The sequence below is a fragment of the Triplophysa dalaica genome, chromosome 21 (assembly GCF_015846415.1).
Source record: "Triplophysa dalaica isolate WHDGS20190420 chromosome 21, ASM1584641v1, whole genome shotgun sequence".
Lineage (NCBI taxonomy): Eukaryota > Metazoa > Chordata > Actinopteri > Cypriniformes > Nemacheilidae > Triplophysa > Triplophysa dalaica.
In genome coordinates, this window is record NC_079562.1 from 18,201,164 (window position 1) to 18,222,307 (window position 21,144).

General features: G+C 40.8%; 1 protein-coding gene across 1 annotated transcript; it reads left to right on the top strand.

Moving 5' to 3' along the window:
- The first annotated feature begins 15,075 nt into the window (after positions 1-15,075).
- LOC130410711 (taste receptor type 1 member 1-like) lies at positions 15,076-20,370 on the top strand. The gene is made up of 5 exons (XM_056735537.1): positions 15,076-15,384; positions 15,503-16,249; positions 18,572-18,784; positions 18,874-18,994; positions 20,357-20,370. Exons 1-5 carry the CDS (start codon positions 15,076-15,078, stop codon positions 20,368-20,370), a joined length of 1,404 nt encoding a protein of 467 aa, XP_056591515.1.
- Positions 20,371-21,144: the final 774 nt, after the last annotated feature.

Genomic DNA, 21,144 nt, shown 5'->3' on the forward strand with positions numbered 1-21,144 from the left:
AAGAATTCTTGTAAAGTGCAGCGACACCTCCCCCTCTACCTTTTAGACGAGGCTCGTGTTTATAGTAATAATCATGGGGAACGGATTCATTTAGAGTAATAAAATCATCTGGCTTTAGCCATGTTTCTGTCAAACAAAGCATGTCTATTTTATGATCGGTTATCAAATCGTTAACAAAATGTGCTTTATTTGAGAGAGATCTAATATTAAGCAATCCGAGTCGTAACAGCTGATTATCTGTATTTTGTTCATGTTTGATTTGTTTAACGTTTATTAAATTACTTTCAAGAGGTTTACGCAATATCTTATGTTTGCTAATCCGGGGGACAGACACAGTCTCTATTTTATGTTGTTTGTAAGAAGGGATTATTACATGTTGTATATTTTGTGTATTCTGTAACGCGAGACGGCAAGCAGACAGTTGGTTAAGCCATTCTGTCTCCTTCCTGACCTGGGCCCTAGGCAGTCAGACTTTAGCATTATTAAGACTGTGTGCCAAATTTCTAGAGAGGAGGGAAACCCCATCCCAGGAGGGATGGAGACCATCTCGTTTCAACAGGTCAGGTCTGCCCTCAAAACTCTTCCAGTTATTTATAAAATCTATATTATTCTGCAGGCACCACTCAGACAACCAGCCATTTAGTGATGATAATCTGCTATAAATCTCATCACCACGGTAAGCAGTAAGGGGGCCAGAGAATATTACAGTGTCTGACATCGTTTTTGCGAGCTCACACACCTCTTTAATATTATCTTTAGTGATCTCCGATTGACGGAGTCTAACATCATTTGTGCCGACATGAATAACAATCTTACTGTATTTACGATTAGCCTTAGCCAGCACATTTAAGTTTGACTTGATGTCAGGCGCTCTGGCTCCCGGTAAACATTTGACTATTGTGGCTGGTGTCTCTATGTTAACGTTCCGGACAATAGAATCACCGATCACTAGGGCACTTTCAGCAGGTTTCTCAGTCGGTGCGTCACTGAGCGGGGCAAACCTGTTCGAGACTTTAATCGGAACGGTTGAGTGATGTTTTGTCCTGCGACTATGCCGTCTCACCGTCACAAAGTTTCCCAGCTGCAGGGGATTTTCAACCGGAACCGAGCTGTGTGCGCTAACATTGCTCGCATCCGAAGTGTTTTCTACGGTTCTTACACTCTTACTATCCTCAAATAAAGATTGGATGCGAGACTCTAATTCTAAAATCTTCTCCGTCAGCCTAACTACTTCCCTGCATTTATCACATGTAAAACCCTCGCCGCTGACAGAGAAGGCTAAACTAAACATATGACATGAGGTGCAAGTAACAACAATAGGAATAGAAGCCATAACTCACCGGGTATGAAGTGCAATCCTAACTTACCAAGGTTGCTTGATGAGTCTTAGTATATACACTTAAAAAGAGAAACAGTTAGCACACAAGACAAATAGGGGGAGATGATATTCCACAATGTAAACAGAAGGCAAGCTAACACGGTAATATGCTAGCGGCGTTACGTTTCAATGAATATAGGTTTAAAATATAAAGTTATAAATAATTCGGCAACGACAGTGATATGTAACGATAGTAAAATACACTAATAATAAGACCAAGAACAAATGTGAGGTGAAGCAAGTGTCAGAGGATACAAACTAGCCGCCGGCAGCGATGCAATCAGGAACCGGAAACCGCAACCCCCCCACACCATATATGGTCTCATTATACTGTACAATTGGGAGAAATGGTCATGGTCAGACATGGTGGAACCCAATTGCAGGCACACACAGACGGTAGGGGTAACAAGGGTATTTATTATTAACTATAAACAAGCAAAACAAAAACCCACGAGGGGTAAAACAAGACAGGATGATATATATGAATAAAGACAAGTACACTGACTTTCTAGACAACAAGAAAACAAACTCTAGAAACGAACTCTAAACTAACACTTACTAACTCGAGGAAACAGGAAACAAGGACACGGCTTGATACAGCATAGACAAGTGATAGCAAGACCAACAGGTACATCAACAGTTTACAATGAACTAGCACAGGTCAATGAACACAAGGATGTTTCAAAGGGAAGCAAATCAAGAGGGTACAGGTGCAGGGGATAAACTAATTAACACAAACTAGGAAACAGGAGGGCAGGAACGATGACGCAGACCGGAGAGAGAGAGAGAGTATGGCCAAATAGGTGCCAAAATAGTCTCTCTCCCACCACATAACTAAAGGCTTTGCCATGGCTCCACAACAAAACAAGAATAAAACATAGTGGAACCATGACAGAAATAGTAATTTTTCCACTTTAAATGCCTATAGAAACACGATCTCTTATAAGTTTCACAAACGGATGGTCTCTTCCTGTAGGGGGCATCCCACACTATATGCACACCATATATGGACTTATTTTACTGTAGCATTTTGGAGAAATGGTCATTTTCCACTTTAAATGCCTATATAAATACGATTTCCTCTAAGTTTCACAAACGGATGGTCGGTTCCTGAAGGGGACATCCCACACTACATGCACACCATATATGGTCTCATTTTACTGTAGCATTTTGGAGAAATGGTCATTTTCCACTTTAAATGCCTATAGAAATACGATTTCCTCTAAGTTTCACAAACGGATGGTCTCTTCCTGAAGGGGGCATCTCACACTATATGCACACCATATATGGTCTCATTTTACTGTAGCATTTGGGAGAAATGGTCATTTTTCCACTTTAAATGCCTACAGAAACATGATTTCTAATAAGTTTCACAAACGAATGGTCGGTTCCTGAAGGGGGCATCCCACACTATATGAACACCATATATGGACTTATTTTACTGTAGCATTTGGGAGAAATTGTATTTTTTCCATTGTAAATGCCTATAGAAATACGATTTCTAATAAGTTTCACAAACGGATGGTCAAAATTGTCATTTTTCTGCTTCAAAAGTTATAGAAACCTTAATTATAAATTGAAAGGTACATTTTCTGAAGAAATTGTAAAGTTGTGCTTATGTGGCAAAATGCTGGGGTTGGGCTAGGGGGATGACCCTTCAAACCACTAATGAAACAGCCAACCCCCATGTCTCTACGATGCTCTGGTGCAAAGATGAAGGTTTTGCTATTGGCCCTAGCAGTTGCTGAGATAAGCTGTTTGGTTGTCATGGGCGTGGCTTGGCATTAACCAACTCCCATGTCTACGATGTTCTGATGCAGAGATATACATCTTGTAAAATTGTTGCTAAGTAAACCTATTTGGTTGCAATGGGAATGGCTTAATAGCTTCACAATGATCCTGTGACAGGCTAGTTGAATGCCTGAGTCAAATGAGACCACCCCCTTGTCTCTACGACAATGTGTTCACAAGATATCAATGTGGGTCATTTATAGTGGAAGTCTATAGGATCGGTTGCTAAGTCCATGTAAATGGTTGCTATGGGCGTGGCCTTATAGCTTTATGAAGTTCCTGGGATGCTGATTGGTTGCCTGAGTCAAATACAATGGTTTTACTGCTAAATTATATCATGCGGGACTTTTTAAATCCTTATATGGGCATCCATTATAGTCAATGGGGCTTTTTGGGAGGGCTCCTATGCCCAAGGGGTGCAACTTACACCCCATTGTGAGGTATGTTCTTACAGGGCCTGCCAGCCTCTTCAAATGTCCTTAACAGCATGTAACCCACCGAAATTTGCCGTAAAGTTAAGTCAATGGGATTTTTTGGGCGAGTTCTTGCCCCCCTATCATACCCCCTCCGCCTGATTGCTTACAAAAGTCATAGCACACCATTCCTTAATAAGCCAGACGATTTGACTAATCATTCATGGGCGTACAACCAAAGCTGCGCGCCCAAAAAAAATATGTCACAATAATAATAATTATTATTATAACAAGCTTGCAGGTGCTCGCATATTAAGTCGAGCACCTATTGCATAAGGCGCTGTCAATGAGCTCTATAGGACTGCCAAATTTGAGTGTGTATCTTAACCCATTGTTACTCTTGCACTTTAAAAGATTGCTTGTATTTTTAAAATACAAGCAAATACAAGCAGTACATTTTTTTAAATGTACTTTAAAATTACGACTTACTTGTGTATAAAATTAACCTGATTCTTTTCACAGCAGCACTAACATTTATTTTATTTTATGAGCTAGTATTTGTAATATGTATATAAATACATTTTAATGGATTTGTACCATCTCAGGATACATTTTTTTTTGGCAATTGGCCCGTACATGCATAATGTTCACAACACAAAGAGATAATTGCAATTATGTTATGTTGTGTGTGCTCATGCTAGTTCTGTACCCCAGCCTGCCTTCAGCAGATCCTGTATTTCTTTTTAAAAAATATGATAAAACAAAATACTCTTCGAAGATGCGACATATGCAATACTACTGGATACTCAATTAGCATGACCTTGGCAAAAACTATGTGTAGGCCATCTCCACTCTTAGATATTGTCTTAAATATTTTCAGCAATTTCTAGATGGGGTGCCACCCCTGCCTGTGGATGAAGGCTATTGTACGCAGGAATAAAATGACACATTTCTTAAAGAAGGGTACTTTAAAATACAAAAAGCAGTATATCAAAGTATGAATTTACAAAGTACAATTTTATTTCATCTTGTAAAGTAAATTCATTTAATTGTAATAGGCTAATGCCCAGGACACGCACCCAGATGCACATGCGCACACAGTGGTCATCACGGAGCAGCACATATCCATGACAGAGGAGAGAGGAACAATGTCAAATACTAAACAGATTTTAAAATTCCTAGATGTAATAAGTAGGCAAGCGGTGGCGAGAAACCCAAGCTCACGTGGACTTGAATGAAAAAACCTTGAGAGAATCATTGTCACGGTGTGACAAATGGTATATGGAACTTATTCCCGTTGAAGCCGTGTTTCCGCTGGGACACTTTGAGTGTAACACCGGTCCCAGGCCTGTGTGTGCGTCTGTTGCCATGACAACCCCAAATGACCGATTGGAAACAGGTGTGGGGAATTTACCTTGGGGGTTTGAGTGAGGTCCTGTCAGCACTTGAGAGAGTATAAAAAGCAAGAGAAAGAGACTGTCGGGGTGGTTCTCTCCCGTGAGAAGTCGTTTTATCGAGTGGTTGCAGTTATTGGAGTGCGGGTGAATGAAGAGGAGAGTGTGGACTTGATGAGGGACTCGAGGGCAACAGAGGGAAAGTGAAATATCCTGTTTGCATTGGAGAGGAGCTAGGTAGTCGAGAACTGAGTCTCGTAATTGCATGTATTCGACACTGAATTGGATGTGGTTTGGAGTGTGTGGATCACGATCATAAATGTCACCGAGTGGATTGTACTGATTCATTGCCGACCTCCTGTCTCTTTCTCCATCATAAATGGTGATGTGAACTCTGCCTGTGTTTGTGAAGAAAAACATCCCGAAATACCCTTTGCAGCATTGATGAACGCGGCCCCCTCGGACAGAGACCCAAGGGTGAGTGCGGGCTTTAAATTGCACGTCGTGAAGTGAGATTTCAGTGCCTAAGATTGACGTTTCCCCCACCTTATATGCTAGAAGTGGAATTGCTGTGTGTGTGGAAAATACATTCCCTTTGCTGTGCACTCTCCCTGTGCTACGCTGGTCTACTGTCAATAGTGAGAGTTCTGTGTCATTGCTCTGTTCTAACTGAGTGGATGTTGAGGAATTATCATCTGGACTCTGAATTAACCCCTCTGTTTGAGTGAATAAGAGACGAGATGCCTTGTTGAATTGTTCGTGGTCTGTCTCCGTAGAAGTCCCATTCATCCCGCTGACGTTGAGTCTGCTGTATTCCTGCAACGCAGCCGTATTGTGAGAAGTGCTCACTCCCTTCTATGCACATGAACTGTATACCTTGTGTGAAGCACCCTTTCTGTCTGCTCCAGTAGAGGTCCCGTTCAGCCCATCGACTTTGAGCCTGCTGCAACCTGGGAGCCCACCTGTGTGGGGAGAAGTGACTGTCCCTCTGCTGTGAACGTAAAGCCGGTCCGTTCTGTCTGGAATATCCACTTCATCTAGGCCAGAAGAGGTCTTGCTCAGCCTGTCGACTTGAGTCTAGGGAATTCCCGCAATTCATCTGTATCGTGAGAAGTGTTCGTCCCCTTCCAACTCATGTGAACCGTATGCTTACTTGAAGTATCCCTTCTGTCTGTTTCAGTAGGAGCCCTGTGCAACCGGTTGACTTCGAGTCTACTGTATCCTTATAGTCACCTGTGCTGAGAGAAGTGGCTGTCCTTCTGTTACGAACGGGGTTGGTACACTTTGTCTGGAGTATTCCTCTGTTCCAGTTTCTGTGCCTGTGGAGAGAGGGAGGTTGAAATTATTCGCTTACCCTGTAAAGATTCCCTCGCCACCCCATCATCAGAGTGTGAATCTGCTGTATACGTACCTGACTGACGGCCATCTGCTCCGGATCTCGTACCTGTGAAGGAAGGGAGGTTGGAAATATTTACTTACCGAGAGACTTACCGGGCCGTTCGCCTGTTTACTGCATCTCCACCTGGGAAAGACCTACCTGACAATTTACCTGTCCACCGCCCCATTCACTACAGGGCCCGCACTGAGGAAGAGAGCGGGAGAGACCCTGGTTGTTGTACTGTTCACCTTCGATTCCTGAGGGCAAGAAGGAAGAAGATTTTAGACTAGGATTTTCAAATTGCTTTTACTTCTAAATAAAACTTGTTGAAATTTTATTCTGTCTCCGATTTCTCCCTCTGATACGCTCCTCGAGGTGGTCCTGGTTCAGGGGTGGGCGTAGTCCGGCTTGACCCATCCCGACCTGTGACATCATCATCAATACAATTATAACCAATATGATTAGGCTATTTCTAATAAGTAGAAAACACAAGTTGTATTTTTTTGTATAGAGGGCATCCCACATTATATTGTATGCAGACAAAATTTGAAGTTTTCTTATTTTGACATGTCGGAGAAATATTTCATATATTACATTATTTCACTTTAAGGCATAGGCCTGTCTTAAAAGTATAAAAACTGATGGTCAGTTTCTTGTGTACTCCACACATAAAGTATTCTTACTGTGTCATTTTCAAGTATTCTTACAATGGGCTTTATCACTCTAAATAATATATAGTGCCAGATTTACTAAAAGCTTGCCGCACTGCAAGCGGCTTTTTTGACGTCAAAAAACTGTCGGTTTAAAACACATGCAGTAAGAATAAGCACTGAAAAGGCGTGAACACAGCAATCTTTGCTACTGAGCTCATTGCATATGCATTTATATGAGTTTACTCCTCCTCATGGGCGAAAATTGTTGAAATCACGCAACTGGGTATAAAAAGGTTTGATTTCATGCTCTACCTTGAACTGCCACCTTACTGTGGTGGAGGGGTTTGAGTACCCGAAAGAGCCTAGGAGCTATGTTTTCCGGGGCTATATGCCCCTGGTAGGGTCTCCCAAGGCAAACAGGTCCTAAGCGACGGGTCAGACTAAGAGCGGTTCAAAACCCCTTATGATGTCAATTAATCGGAGGACCGTGACGTGGCCCGGCATAGCGCAGCCGGGGCCCCACCCTGGAGCCAGACCCGGGTTTGGGGCTCGTATGCGAGCGCCTGGTGGTCGGGCCTCCCCCAATGGGGTCCGGCCGGGCTCAGGCCGAAGGAGCTACGTGGGGCCACCCTCCCGTGGACCCACCACCTACAGGAGGGACCGTAAGGGGCCGGTGCTTAGTAGATTGGGCGGCAGTCGAAGGCGGGGGCCTCGACAACCCCTATCCCTGGACGCGGAATCTAGCTCTAGGGACATGGAAAGTCACCTCTCTGGCGGGGAAGGAGCCTGAGATTGTGCATGAGGTCCAGAGATTTCGACTAGAGGTAGGTGGGATCACCTCTACGCACAGCTTGGGCTCTGGAACCACACTCCGCGAGAGAGGATGGACTATCTCACCCTTGGTGAGAGGCGGCGGCATGGTGTGGGTTTGCTTATAGCCCACCAGCTCAGCTGGCATGTGTTGGAGTTAACCCCAGTGAACGAGAGGGTCGCTTCCCTGCGCCTTTGGGTCGGGGATAGGTATCTCACTGTCATGTGCGTCTGTGGACCAAACGGCAGTGTAGAGTTCCCAGCCTTCTTGGAGACTCTAGGAGGGATGCTGGAAAGCGCTCCGACTGGGGACTTCGTCGTTCTGTTGGGGGACTTCAACGCCCACGTGGGCAACAACAGTGAGACCTGGAGTGGCGTGATTGGGTGGAACAACCCCCTGATCTGAACCCGAGTGTTGTTCTGTTATTGGACTTCTGTGCTAGTTACAGTTTGTCCATAACAAACAGCATGTTCAAGCATAAGGGTGTCCATCAGTGCACATGGCACCAGGACACCCTTGGCCGGAGGTTGATGATCGACTTTGTGGTTGATTCATCTGACCTCCGGCCGTATGTTTTGGACACTCGGGTAAAGAGAGGGGCGGAGCTGTCAACTGATCACCACTTGGTGGTGAGTTGGATCCGATGGCGGGGGGGGAAGCTGGACATACTCGGCAGACCCAAACGTACTGTGAGGGTCTGTTGGGAACGTCTGGCCGAATCCTGTCAGAGAGATCTTCTACTTCCACCTCAAGCAGAGTTTCGACCAGATCCCGGGGGGGGTCTGGAGATATTGAGTCCGAGTGGACCATGTTCTCCACCTACATTGTCAACGCAGCCACTCGGAGCAGTGGCCGTAAGGTCTCCGGTGCCTGTCGAGGCGGCAATCCCCGAACCCTGTGGTGGACACCGGAAGTAAGGCCATCAAGTAAAGTAAATGCCATCAAGCTGAAGAAGGAGTCCTATCGGGCCTGGCTGGCTTGTGGGACTCCGAGGCAGCTGACGGGTACCGACAGGCCAAGCGGACTGCGGACAGCAACTCATCCATCACCCGGGCTGAAGTCACCGAGGTAGTCAAGAAACTCCTCGATGGCAGGGCACCGGGGGTGGATGAGATCCGCCCTGAGTACCTCAAGTCTCTGGATGGTGGTCCCTCTTTTTAAGAAGGGGGACCGGAGGGTGTGCTCCAACTATCGGGGATCACACTTCTCAGCCTCCCCGGGAAAGTCTATGCCAGGGTACTGGAGAGGAGAATCTGGACAATGGTAGAACCTCAGATTCAGGAGGAACAATGTGGTTTTCGTCCCGGCCTTGGAACACTTGACCAGCTCTATACCCTCTCCAGGGTGCTGGAGGCTTCATGGGAGTTTCCCCAACCAATTCCTATGTGTTTTGTGGAGTTGGAGAAGGCATTCTACTGTGTCCCTCGCGGCATCTGGTGGAGGGTGCTCTGGGAGTATGGGATTCGGGACCCTTTGCTAAGGGCTATCCGGTCCCTGTACGACCGGAGCAGGAGCTTGGTTCGCGTTGCCGAATAAGTCAGACTTGTTCCCGGTGCATGTTGGACTCCGGCAGGGGTGCCCTTTGTCGCCGGTTCTGTTCATAATTTTTATGGATAATTTTTGTGAGCCGCAAGGCGAAGCTCTCAATTTACCTGTCAATCTACGTTCCTACTCTCACCTATGGTCATGAGCTGTGAGTCATGACCAAAAGGATAAGATCCCGGATACAGGCGGCCATAATGAGCTTTCTCCGCAGGGTGGCTGGGTGATCCCTTAGAGATAAGGTGAGAAGCTTGGTCACTCGGGAGGAGCTCAGAGTAGAGCCGCTGCTCCTCCACATCGAGAGGGGCCAGCTGAGGTGGCTCGGGCATCTTTTCCGGATGCTCCCTGGACTTCTTCCCAGGAAGGTGTTCCGGGCATGTCCCACTGGGAGAAGACCTAGGACCATTTCTTCCAAATACTACAGTAAAATAAGTCCATATATGGAGTGCATATAGTGTGGGATGCTACCTACAGGAAGAGACCATCCGTTTGTGAAACTTATTAGTAATCGTATTTCATATAGTGTGGGATGCTTTCATTCAAACCTACCATTAGTTATAAGTCATTATAGTAGGAAAGCATGTTTTTTCAAAACGCTGTAACACGCTTTCAAAAGCCATTCCACAGTTAAACTTGTAAAAACTTATCGTACTGTATTAAAATCATGAATTTGCGTTTTGTAGCTAATCATTTAGACACCAACAACACATTTACTATAGGATACACATAAAAAAAAAGAATTTCATAGGAGAAGGCTATAGATAAAACAATTATAAACTGTTTTATTTGACGGAAATATCAGCAGCAGTAACATAAACTGTTAAACAAAAGTTGCAGACGGAGACATTGCCTTCACAACATGCATAATGCAAACATTCTGACAAAAATGTTCTTCAATTACGGAAATTCTAAACGTAAAACACAATATATAATATTGAGGAGACACACAGAAGATCCGCATTTAAATAAAGCTTTAGAAGCATTTTTCTAGAAATTACTGTAAATTACTAAGTATGCGCACATATTAAATCTAAACAGCGGCTGGCTTGACCGTATATTTTCGAACTGCGGCTGGCTTGACCGCGGTCAATTCACAGGCCCAATCTCAGAAGCGAGGAGACGATCTCCTGTCTCATGTTTTCTGCGGTTCAGTCTTTACGTTTGTTCACAATTTTTATTATTAAACATTTTTCAATGTACGGCAGATGCCAAGAACTTCAAGAGTTCAAGAAATTCAACTTTCTAGTCATAAAAGCCGTCTTAAAATACAGAAAATGTATAGAAATTGGGCAAACTTGTAATTCAACTACCTGTCTCACAATTCAACTATTCAACTAGCTGTGTCACAATAACAGTAATAAAGCCATCTTAAAATGCAGAAAATGCAGAGAAATCGTGCAAACTTGCAATTAAACTACCGGTCTCACAATTCAACCATTCAACTAGCTGTGTCACAATAACAGTAATGGACAGGATGGGAATGAGGCCTTCATGGCAAGATAAGAGAGCAAGGGAGAGAGCGATGAAGGAATGTCGTAAAGGGGTCAGGCACTTCTCTCAGTCTCAAACATTATAATGAGTCCACACGCAACAGCATTGTGTAAAAATCTTGTAGTGCAAACTTGTCTTGAAAAATTACAAAAAGAACAAGGCTGCTCAAAACTGAGCCTGACAACTACCTCTGCAAAAAAAAGCTATGATGCCCACCCAAAGTCAATAAGTTTCCTCAAAAGGGTGCATGTAGATTTCTAGAATGAAAACAAAATAATGAGTTAGAAATGTTGATACTAGATCAAAGTAACATTACATTGAATGATCAAGCAGGGGGTGCTGGGGGGTTCTGCAGTTTTGACGTCCACAGCAGTGGCACATGGGTGTAACATAGTTAACACACAATTGCATGGATTTAGGATAAAGGATAAATATTGTTCATTTTTCAGAGGTAGTAAATCATGCAAGGTAAATGTTGATAAAGTAATCACTTGTCAGAGTCTGGATCATAGCAGGCCAGAACATCACGGATCTTGGGGTTGTACAGTGTTGCACAGTAATCCAGGATGGTCTGTCCTCGTCTACTAATTGCCTCCTGTAGCTTCTGAAGGACATTGACGTCCCTCAGGAGGCCAAAGTGTGAGAATAGGCATTTCTGAGAGAAGATAATTGGCCATTCCTGTTTGATCGCAGACATCGCTGCAGCAGGCACTTTGTTAAGGTATTTCCGCAGGATGACGTATGTCTTTCCCTTCATTGGTTCTGCTCTCTCTGCCCCACTCATTCCTTCCTCTGTGTATACAGACATACATATTTATTGTTAGTACCCAAGTAACAATTTGGTCTTGTAGCCGCCCAACACACTCAGTAAGTCTAAACAAAATTACCCCAAAAGACAGTAGATGGCATGCCTGAGTAGATGTTCAGCAGATCCCTCTTCATATTCTCCAACGTTGCCTCGGTCTCCCCCTCTGGCAAATCTGGTGGGCCCCACCTGACACACCTAGGAGTGGGCATCAAAGGGTAACAATACTATTGGGGACGGCTATAGCTCAGAAGTTGGAGCAAGTCGTCTCATGACTAAAGGGTCAGCAGTTTGATTCCCTGTTGTGACTGTCTAAATAGACCCATCCCACAGAAGTAATGTTCTGTGTAATAGTGTTGTAAACACAGGTGTATTTTATCAAACTAATTAAAGGGATATTACACCATTTGGGGAATTAAGCTCATTTTCCACTTCCCCTCGAGTAAAACAATTGATTTTTACCTTTCTCCCGTTCATCCAGCAGTTCCTTGAGTCTGGCGATACCACGTATAGCTCCAGCCTAGCATAGATCATTGGATCGGATTAGACCATTAGCATCTCGCCCGCAAAGTGACTAAGATTTCCGGAATTTTTCCTATTTAAAAGTTGTCTCTTCTCAAGTTAGAACGTGCAATAAAACTAACGGAAAATGAAACATGGCAATTTTCTAGGCTGATTTGACATGGAAATATACTCTCAATCTGGCGTAATAATCAAGGAACATTGCAAACGTACCATGGGCGCAGTGATATCACGCAGCACCTGAAAGTAGTCCCCGTTGCATTCTTAATATACATAAAGAATTATTTTTTGTGATAGTGTAATATCATTTGTGTTCTTATTCAAAACTGATTCAAAAAAGTTTTGCTTGTTTTTTAAATAAAAGGTTTATCTGGAAGACTCATTTACCCCCAATTCTAGAATGACTCATATAGTGTGTTTTTTCTGTAGCACTTTGAGATTGCTCACTCAATGTAAAGTGCATTTACAATTTTTACAATTATTATTCATTTATATCAGGACAAGTGGGAACCCTATGTTAAAACACTCCATTTGTCGAACACGACATGAGACTAACTTACTTCAGTTAGATCAGTCATGTTGTAACTAGGATATCCGCTGGAAAAATATTTTTTTCATGGACCGTTTGAATCACCAAGTTATTAAAGTTAAGCAGCTAACGGTTAGCCCTGCTAATCTATGATAACCTTGACTAATTACAGAAATGTTCACACATAAATAGTAATGTTTGTCCCATCATTGGTTTTATAAACTTTACAAACACCAGATTTGTCTAAACGGTGATAGTGACATGAAAAAGTATAGCGAAACTAGTCATTACTAACATTACTACTATTAGCAACTGCTGTGAGAGAACTTTCAACAATTCCTGGCACTTGCTAACAAAATGTGAACTGTGTCATGCCATAAACGTTTATTTGAAAGTAAATATTATTATCATATTTAAATAACATGGGTAAATGCTGCAAACATGCATGCTGCTCACCTTCTCCATTCAGCCCGCAATAGAATAGGGACACGATGGCGCCTTCAGTTGAAAACAGCTCGGATATGTCATGTGGCTTCCCATGTGTTCATGTGTTGTGATATAACAGCACGTTTTAGATTGCAAGATTTTACTGCAAAATAAGAGTTAAATACTGTAAAATCCAAGGATATTGTAGTTTTTACAGGTATTCATTGGGATATTACAGGGAAACTTAATTACAACAAGTTACTGTTAAATAATACTGTTAATTATTGTGAAATGCTGGTAATTTCTAACAGTGTGGTAATTAGGAAATAATGCGGGAAAGCTTTATTAGAATAGCTTTGATAAAATTATTTCTTGACCTTCTTCAAGACATTTATTTTGTTTTCATTGAATGTATCTTTAACTATCAGATTGGATCCATAAAAGAACAATACACAAAAGTACAGTAAATTACAGAGTATTAAGAGGTTTACCTAAAATTAACAAAAAATTAAACATGTTTAACATCTTGTTACTGCAGTGTGTTTGTTGGATTTTAAAAGGTTTATATTGTAAATTCTACAATACACATTTAGAAATGTGTAATTTACAGACTAATACCATTGTTTTTACCTTGTTTGTAAAGGCACAGTATTTTTCCATTAATTTCAGCAAAAATAATAAAATCACACTCATATACCTTCTCTGGATCTTTTCTAAAAGAAAAGACATCTCTTGCTGATCGATTAGTTCTGACTTCTATTTCTTAGCTGCTCTTTCTATACTAAAAAAATCCTTTGCTTTGTATACTGTGGGCTATGAGACCAGTTTTTACTGCACTCATGCTTTTTGTTTTCCTTATGTTGTTACAATTACTTATATTGTGTAGCTCATTTGAAAGTCGCTTTGGATAAAAGGGTCTGCTAAATCTCTAAATGTAAATGTAATGATAACACTGAGAGTGATGCCCAGACTTGAGTAATCAAAGTGGTTTAAGCAAATTAAAACGTTTCAGTCAAATTAAACTATAGTATAAAAATCAACGCACATCCCTGTTTCATGAGCAATGTTCCATCTCAAATCATGCTTTTAAATCACATTTACAATTTTCTTTTGTGCTGTACTTATTGTGTCTTTTATAAAGTTTTCTGCTCATCATCTGAATTTAGCTCAGATGGAGATTTCTTATTGGGCGGGCTGTTTCCAGTTCATGAAGTTGAACATGCAACAGCCATGTTCTCTCCAGAATCCATCGAATGTTTTAGGTAAGCCATTTTTGTGCTTTTAAAGAGATGGGATCCACAAACCTGTATTTCTTAAGTATTTTATACAAACTAATGTTATTAAGCTTGAATTAAGGGATAATTTAATTCACACTGAAGGTAAATATTTTGAATATCAATTATTTGGCTCTATATTATTCCACATGGCTACTGGCATCATGAATAAATCACTGAACATGAATGATATTAAATATGTAATTAGGACATTTGTAATGAATGCAGACCTTCTGCAAGGAAAACATTTCCTATCGGTTTTAGGGCTAGACACAAAGTTCAAACAAAATGATTATGCAATTTGGTTTAATGGTTTAATCATTTGTGAGTATAATCTCATTCATGATATTAATACGGTCTATCCATCCATCCATCCATCCATCCATTTTCTACCGCTTTATCCGAACTACCTCGGGTCACGTGGAGCCTGTGCCTATCTCAGGAGTCATCGGGCATCAAGGCAGGAAACACCCTGGATGGAGTGCCAACCCATATTTATATTTTATTTGTTTAATATTAAACTGCACATTTAAAGATCATTCTCACTACTCAGATGAACATACGTTATATCTTTTGAGCAGTTCATAGGAAATAACATACCTTGGAATGTTAAAAATAGCCAATCAGAATCAATTATTCCAGATCGCTGTGCAAAAACTTATTTTCTGATGTTTTCTAGGCACACTTTCTCAAAATCTGGCTACCAGATGCTCCAAGTAATGAAGTTTAGTGTTGAGGAGATCAATAACTCCACCACCCTGCTGCCAAATGTTTCTCTGGGCTATGACATTTTTGACCATTGTTCTGACAGTAAGAACTTTCCTTCAGTTTTTAGTTTTATCTCACAGAATGGATCAATTAAACCTAAAGAAAAACTCAACACCCATCAACCCAAAGTGATAGCTTTAACAGGACCATATGGAAGCACTAGAACTATTACTATTGCACCACTGGCCACAACGGACCTAATACCAATGGTAAATAATGACTGCGATTTACACTTTTATTTGGTACAGAAAAATATCCCAACCTCATCTTCACTTCACTATGTGTAAATGTTTACTGTATGTAATGTTGTGTTCTTTTCATTTGAAGGTAAATTATGGAGCTACCAGCTATACGTTAAGTGATAAGCTTCAGTATCCTTCTTTTATAAGAACAATTCCTAGCAACAAAGACCTGATACAGATGATTCTTCATATCATAAAGTGGTTTGGATGGAACTGGGTTGCTTTTCTTGGAGGTCCAGACAATTACAGCGAAGATGGCCTCCAACTGTTTAACAAGTATATCAGAAATACTGGCATTTGTTTGGGCTATCAAGAGTCTCTCAGCCAAAATGCAAACTACAGTCTAACTCTGAGAAGGATTGACAAGCTCAACATCAATGTCATTGTGGTTTTCGCTGGGCCACAATATGCAAAAAACATAATCAAAGCAGCTATAGCAAACAACATCCAAGACAAAGTTTGGATTGCAAGTGAAACCTTGTCAACGAATCAACAGATTCTAAGAGAGCCAGGAATCAAAACAATTGGTACAGTAATTGGCATCAGGGAGAGATTATTATCCGTGCCTGGATTTAATGAATTCACCCGTAAAGCCAAAGAAACAACTAAGATTTATATGAATGATAATGTTGAGAGTGAAATCCAGACTACGACATGTAATCAGGATTGTGAAAATTGCTCATTGTTGACTGCAGAGGAAATGATTCATGAAGATTCCACATTGTCCTTTGCCATCTACACTGCAATATATACCATAGCTCATGCATTACATAAAGTTCTGCAGTGCAACATGAATGAATGCCACAAAAATACAACAGTCAAGCCATACGAGGTAAGTGAATGCTTTTGAATGAGATTTACAAAATGATTAATTATAAGATACTGTATTGTATTAAAATGATATACTGTATATTATGTATACATTTTTGCCCCCTTGCTTACAGGGATGCACACTCATACTTTACTATCCAGACCTAAGTATGGTTACGTTATGATGATGTGATTGTTTTGAAAAAAAAGGAGAAGTTTACTGTAATGTTGCGTTTGAGGCTTATGAAACGAATAGTTCACCCAAAAAAGCATATTAATCCATAATATACTTTGCGAACTATTTGTTTTGAGGCTCATGGAAGAAATAGTTCACCCACAAAATAATAAGAATCCATAATGTACTGTGTGAATTATTCCTTACTGCCATGCACTCATTATATCAAAGTATCAAAAGTATATCAAAGATAAGATTTATTCGAAAGTAAATGGCTCCATCTGCTTTTAAATCACTTTTGCGGTACTTTGTCATATCCCGATGGGTCTGCTCGGCCCTGCATGATGTATAACACATCTTTCATTAGAAGTCACATAGAGGAATCTTGCTCCATGACTCAGAAGTTTTATTTTGCGACACCTGAAGCTGCAGGATAAATTTAAATTGTATTGTAATGTACGTCATGCTTTAAGTTCCGTGCTGTTGCAAGGTTAACAGTCACATTCCATGTCTGAGTCTAATAAAACCGGACCTGAGCCCACCTTTTCAAGTGTACCAGAGCACAGTTAAGCGTGCCACATCCAAGGATAGTCAAAAGAACAGGACTCTGGGGGTCAAACATGCTCGAGCAGGGTTCAGATCGCATGATGTAATGCATAATGTTCTACCAGCTCCATCCATTTAGCTCTGAAGTAAAAGGAGCCCCTCCTCTTGCTAAATACTACTATTAAAACTTAGTATAAATACAAAATATTACCATAAATGCAACATGTAAACATTTACTGTAAAAAGTAGACAAATGTTTTGCACCTACTTTGTAGAATGCAAATGATGTGTGGCTATGTAAATTGGCTGTGGCAACTGTGAACGACAATACTCAACACTGATCACCACACCTGAGCTTCACCACTAATCACCCATCACACTATGGCTACGTTGCATTGTCTGTCAGGGGCTGCATTCCAAGGTTGAAAGGCATGTCCACATTCAATGTTTGCTTTCTTATGAGAAATTGTATACATTTAAGTTTAATTTTCACTTTTGTTTGTATTCTAGAAAAAAAAAGTATTTGTAGTTTACAAATGCGAAACTGGTTCTTCCAAAAACTATTTCAAATTCAAATGTAATTTAGTTATGCTGCCTGTCCGAATTGGCTTCTCAGTGAAAGCATAAATGCATGTTCACAACATTAAGATCTGACAGTGACTGCAAGGTGTTATTGTGCATATTAAGATTCTGGTAATTTTGATCAGGTGCGGGTAGTAATCAAAGATGGTTGATTGTGTGCATGGGATTCTGGGAGATATAGTCCGGTTAGTGAGTGAGGGGGACCAGCACCAGGGCATAACAGCAGAGCACCAGAGCATAGTTGGAGGCAGATCAGCAGAGCAAAAGGGTGAAGCCAACACAGCAGCAGAATACCAGAGCACCAGGGTGGAGCTGGCAGCAAAGCACCAGAAAGGAGCCGGTAGAGCAGGGGGGCAGTTTGGGACTAGGGACCAGGGAGCTCAGAAGCAGCCATCTTGGCTAAGGGAGGGAACTTGGGTCCTCCTTACTGAGATTGAGAGTTCAATTCTTTTGGAGTGTGTGCAGGAAATAAAAACCTGGATGCACCACAATTTTCTTAAACTTAATTATTCTAAGACTGAGGTTGTTCTTATCGGCTCACCAGCGGCTATTAACAAGGGAAGCAATTTTCATTTGATTATGAATGATTGTTGTATTTCACTCTCATTTATTCAGAAAGCTAATTTATGCTTTTGTTACTCCAGGATTGTCTACTCTAATGCACCATTTGTAGGTTTATCAGCCAAATCAATCATACGGATGCAGTACATCCAAAAGTCTGCAGCACGTGTTCTCACATATGCTATTATTTACATATACAATTATTTTATGGTTTAGAATTTTTGTCTTATATTAATTATGTACTTCTGCATAATTACTTTTTTATCTGTTGTTGTTTGTAGCACTTTGGGTCTTGTAAATGTATTATTATTATTGTTGTGCACCCTAAACCTTTGATACAATTGTCTGCCCAGTTTTGTTTATTCAGACAGATGCTTCACTGCTTGTGCCACTTGGCAGATATAAACCACAGTTTGTTAATTATTTTATCTCTTATGTTAACATTTTGAAATGTTTTATTTTCACAACAAATCACAACAGCTTCTGGTAGAAATTAAGAAGTTGGATTTTCTCCTACATGGCCGCCAGGTGAAATATGATGCTAATGGTGATCCTGCTGTCAGTTATGCAGTGGTGCTGTGGCACACTGAAACAAATCCTCCATGGATAGAGATGGTGGGCACCTATGACACATATCCAGAAATTACTTTTACAATCAACAACTCTCTCTTGCCCTGGCGTAACAATGTTTCTGTAAGTTACCACTGATAGTCTTTATATCCTTACAGCCATTATATTAAACTCTTACTAGATCAACTTGAACCAATTTCTGTCCTATGAAGGTTCCTTTCTCAAACTGCTCTGTTGACTGTAAGGAGGGATTTTCAAAGGCACCAGTGGGATATCATGATTGCTGCTTTCTGTGTAAAGAATGTCCACAAAACACCTATGTGAATTATTCTCGTAAGTATCTTGTCCACAAATGCATTTTTCCTGAGGCCAGCATACTTTATCTATACTTTGAAATGAAAGCGGCAGCTGGTGTTTTGTGTAAATGCTTTGGTGGACACACGGCCTTACTTTACTATTTTATTGTAGCTTTGGTGCTTCATTAGTGTTGCACCGAATTTATTAACTTTTTTGGAAGTATTACTAAACTTATTGTAAATTATTTTGGTCTTTTTATTCTAGGGGATCCTTACACCTGTCTTCTATGTGCAGAAAATGAATGGTCAGATGAGGGCAGCATGACATGTCAGCAACGTTCTGTTGTCTATCTTCAGGGCACAGAAATTGCCTCCATTGCAGTTATTTTGTCTTGCATATGCCTGTTAATTCTCCTAGTCATCATGTTGATCGTTTTCGCACAGAATTACAACACACCGGTGGTGAGGTCTGCTGGTGGAAGCATGTCTTTCCTAATGTTAGTTTGTTTGATAATATCTTGTATAGGTTTGTTATTTGTCTTTGGAGAACCCACATCTGTTAGGTGTCGCTTGAGAAGTTCCCTCTATGCATATTTTTACACTGTCTGTCTTTCCTGTTTGAGCGTCCGTTCCTTTCAAATAGTTTGTGTCTTCAAAATGGCAGAGTTTCCTAATGTGCATAGGTTGTGGGTAAAGTACAATGGCCAGTGGGTCTTTGTTACATCTTTTTCCGTCTTTTATTTAATTGCTTGTGTAATTTGGAGTACTATCTCGCCTACCAAACTCTTCAGGGACTCCTTTTCGTTTAAAGACCAGATTTTGCTCACCTGTGAAATAGCACACGCTATAACCATTAGCATTATTTTATTCATAAGTTTTTTTCTAGGTTTCCTCTGTATCTTGTTTTCTTACATAGCCAGAGATCTACCCAAAAATTACAATGAGGCTAAATCGATAACTTTCAGTATAATTTTGTACTACATGATCTGGATTGTTTACTATATAGCTTATGTCTATTTCAAAAGCAAATATGTAATGCTTTTAAATGCACTCGCCCAGCTGTTGAGTATTTATGCAATTTTATTTAGCTATTTTGTACCTAAATGTTACATCATGTTATTTCAATCAAAAAAGAACACTGCTGCATACTTTCAAACATCTATTCAGAACTACACTCAAACCATTAGTAGGAGTTAAAGCACAACATGATGCCACACATATGAGGATACAATCCTCCACGAGGAAATTTCAGTTGCTTTTAGTTGCAGTTTATTTTTTGGTCTAATGTCTTGTTTTGGGAGTCTTTTTTTCTGAGTTTTTTTTATGTATTATTTAATGCAACTGATATTTGACAGATAAACCACTTATTGGACATTCAGGCAGAATTTTCTCTTTTTAGGTTTTGTTATTTGAGAGGTTATTTCTCCGAGCTCTGGGCGGATTATATGAAATGCATCAAATTCAAGACTCTGCTCCTGGCCTACAAGACCACTACTGGTTCGGCACCACCTTATCTTAAATCGCTAATGCAGACATATGTACCCACCAGATCCCTACGCTCTGCAAACGAACGACGTCTTGTGGTGCCATCCCATAAAGGTAAAAAATCTCTCTCGCGCACCTTCTCCGGATCTGTTCCACCTATGTGGAATGATCTGCCCGCTGCTACAAGATCTGCAGATTCTGTAGCCATCTTTAAGAAACGCCTGAAAACACATCTCTTCCGCCAACATCTGACTGATCTGTTCTGACTCTTTTCTTCTCCACTCTTTTCTTCTCTACTCTTTTTCTTCTCTACTCAACTAAAAAAAAAAAAAAAAAAAAAAAAAAAAAAAAAAAATGTATGAATGAGTGAATGGTTACGTATACTGTGTTAGGCTATATGAGACTAGTCTTCATTTTAATTGCACTTATGCTTTTGTTGTACTTATGCTGTCCTAATTGCTTCCATTACCTACCCCACTTGTAAGTCGCTTTGGATAAAAGCGTCTGCTAAATGACTAAATGTAAATGTAAATGTAAATGTTTTCCAGTCCATTTGTTTATAGATATGCAAATAAACTTTTTAAAATGCAAACCCCCAACTCCAAATGTTCTCACGACTGGTAACATCAAAATTGTTCAGTTGACATTTTATGAATTTAATTTTATAGATTTTGCAACAGATGGGTTGGCACTCCATCCAGG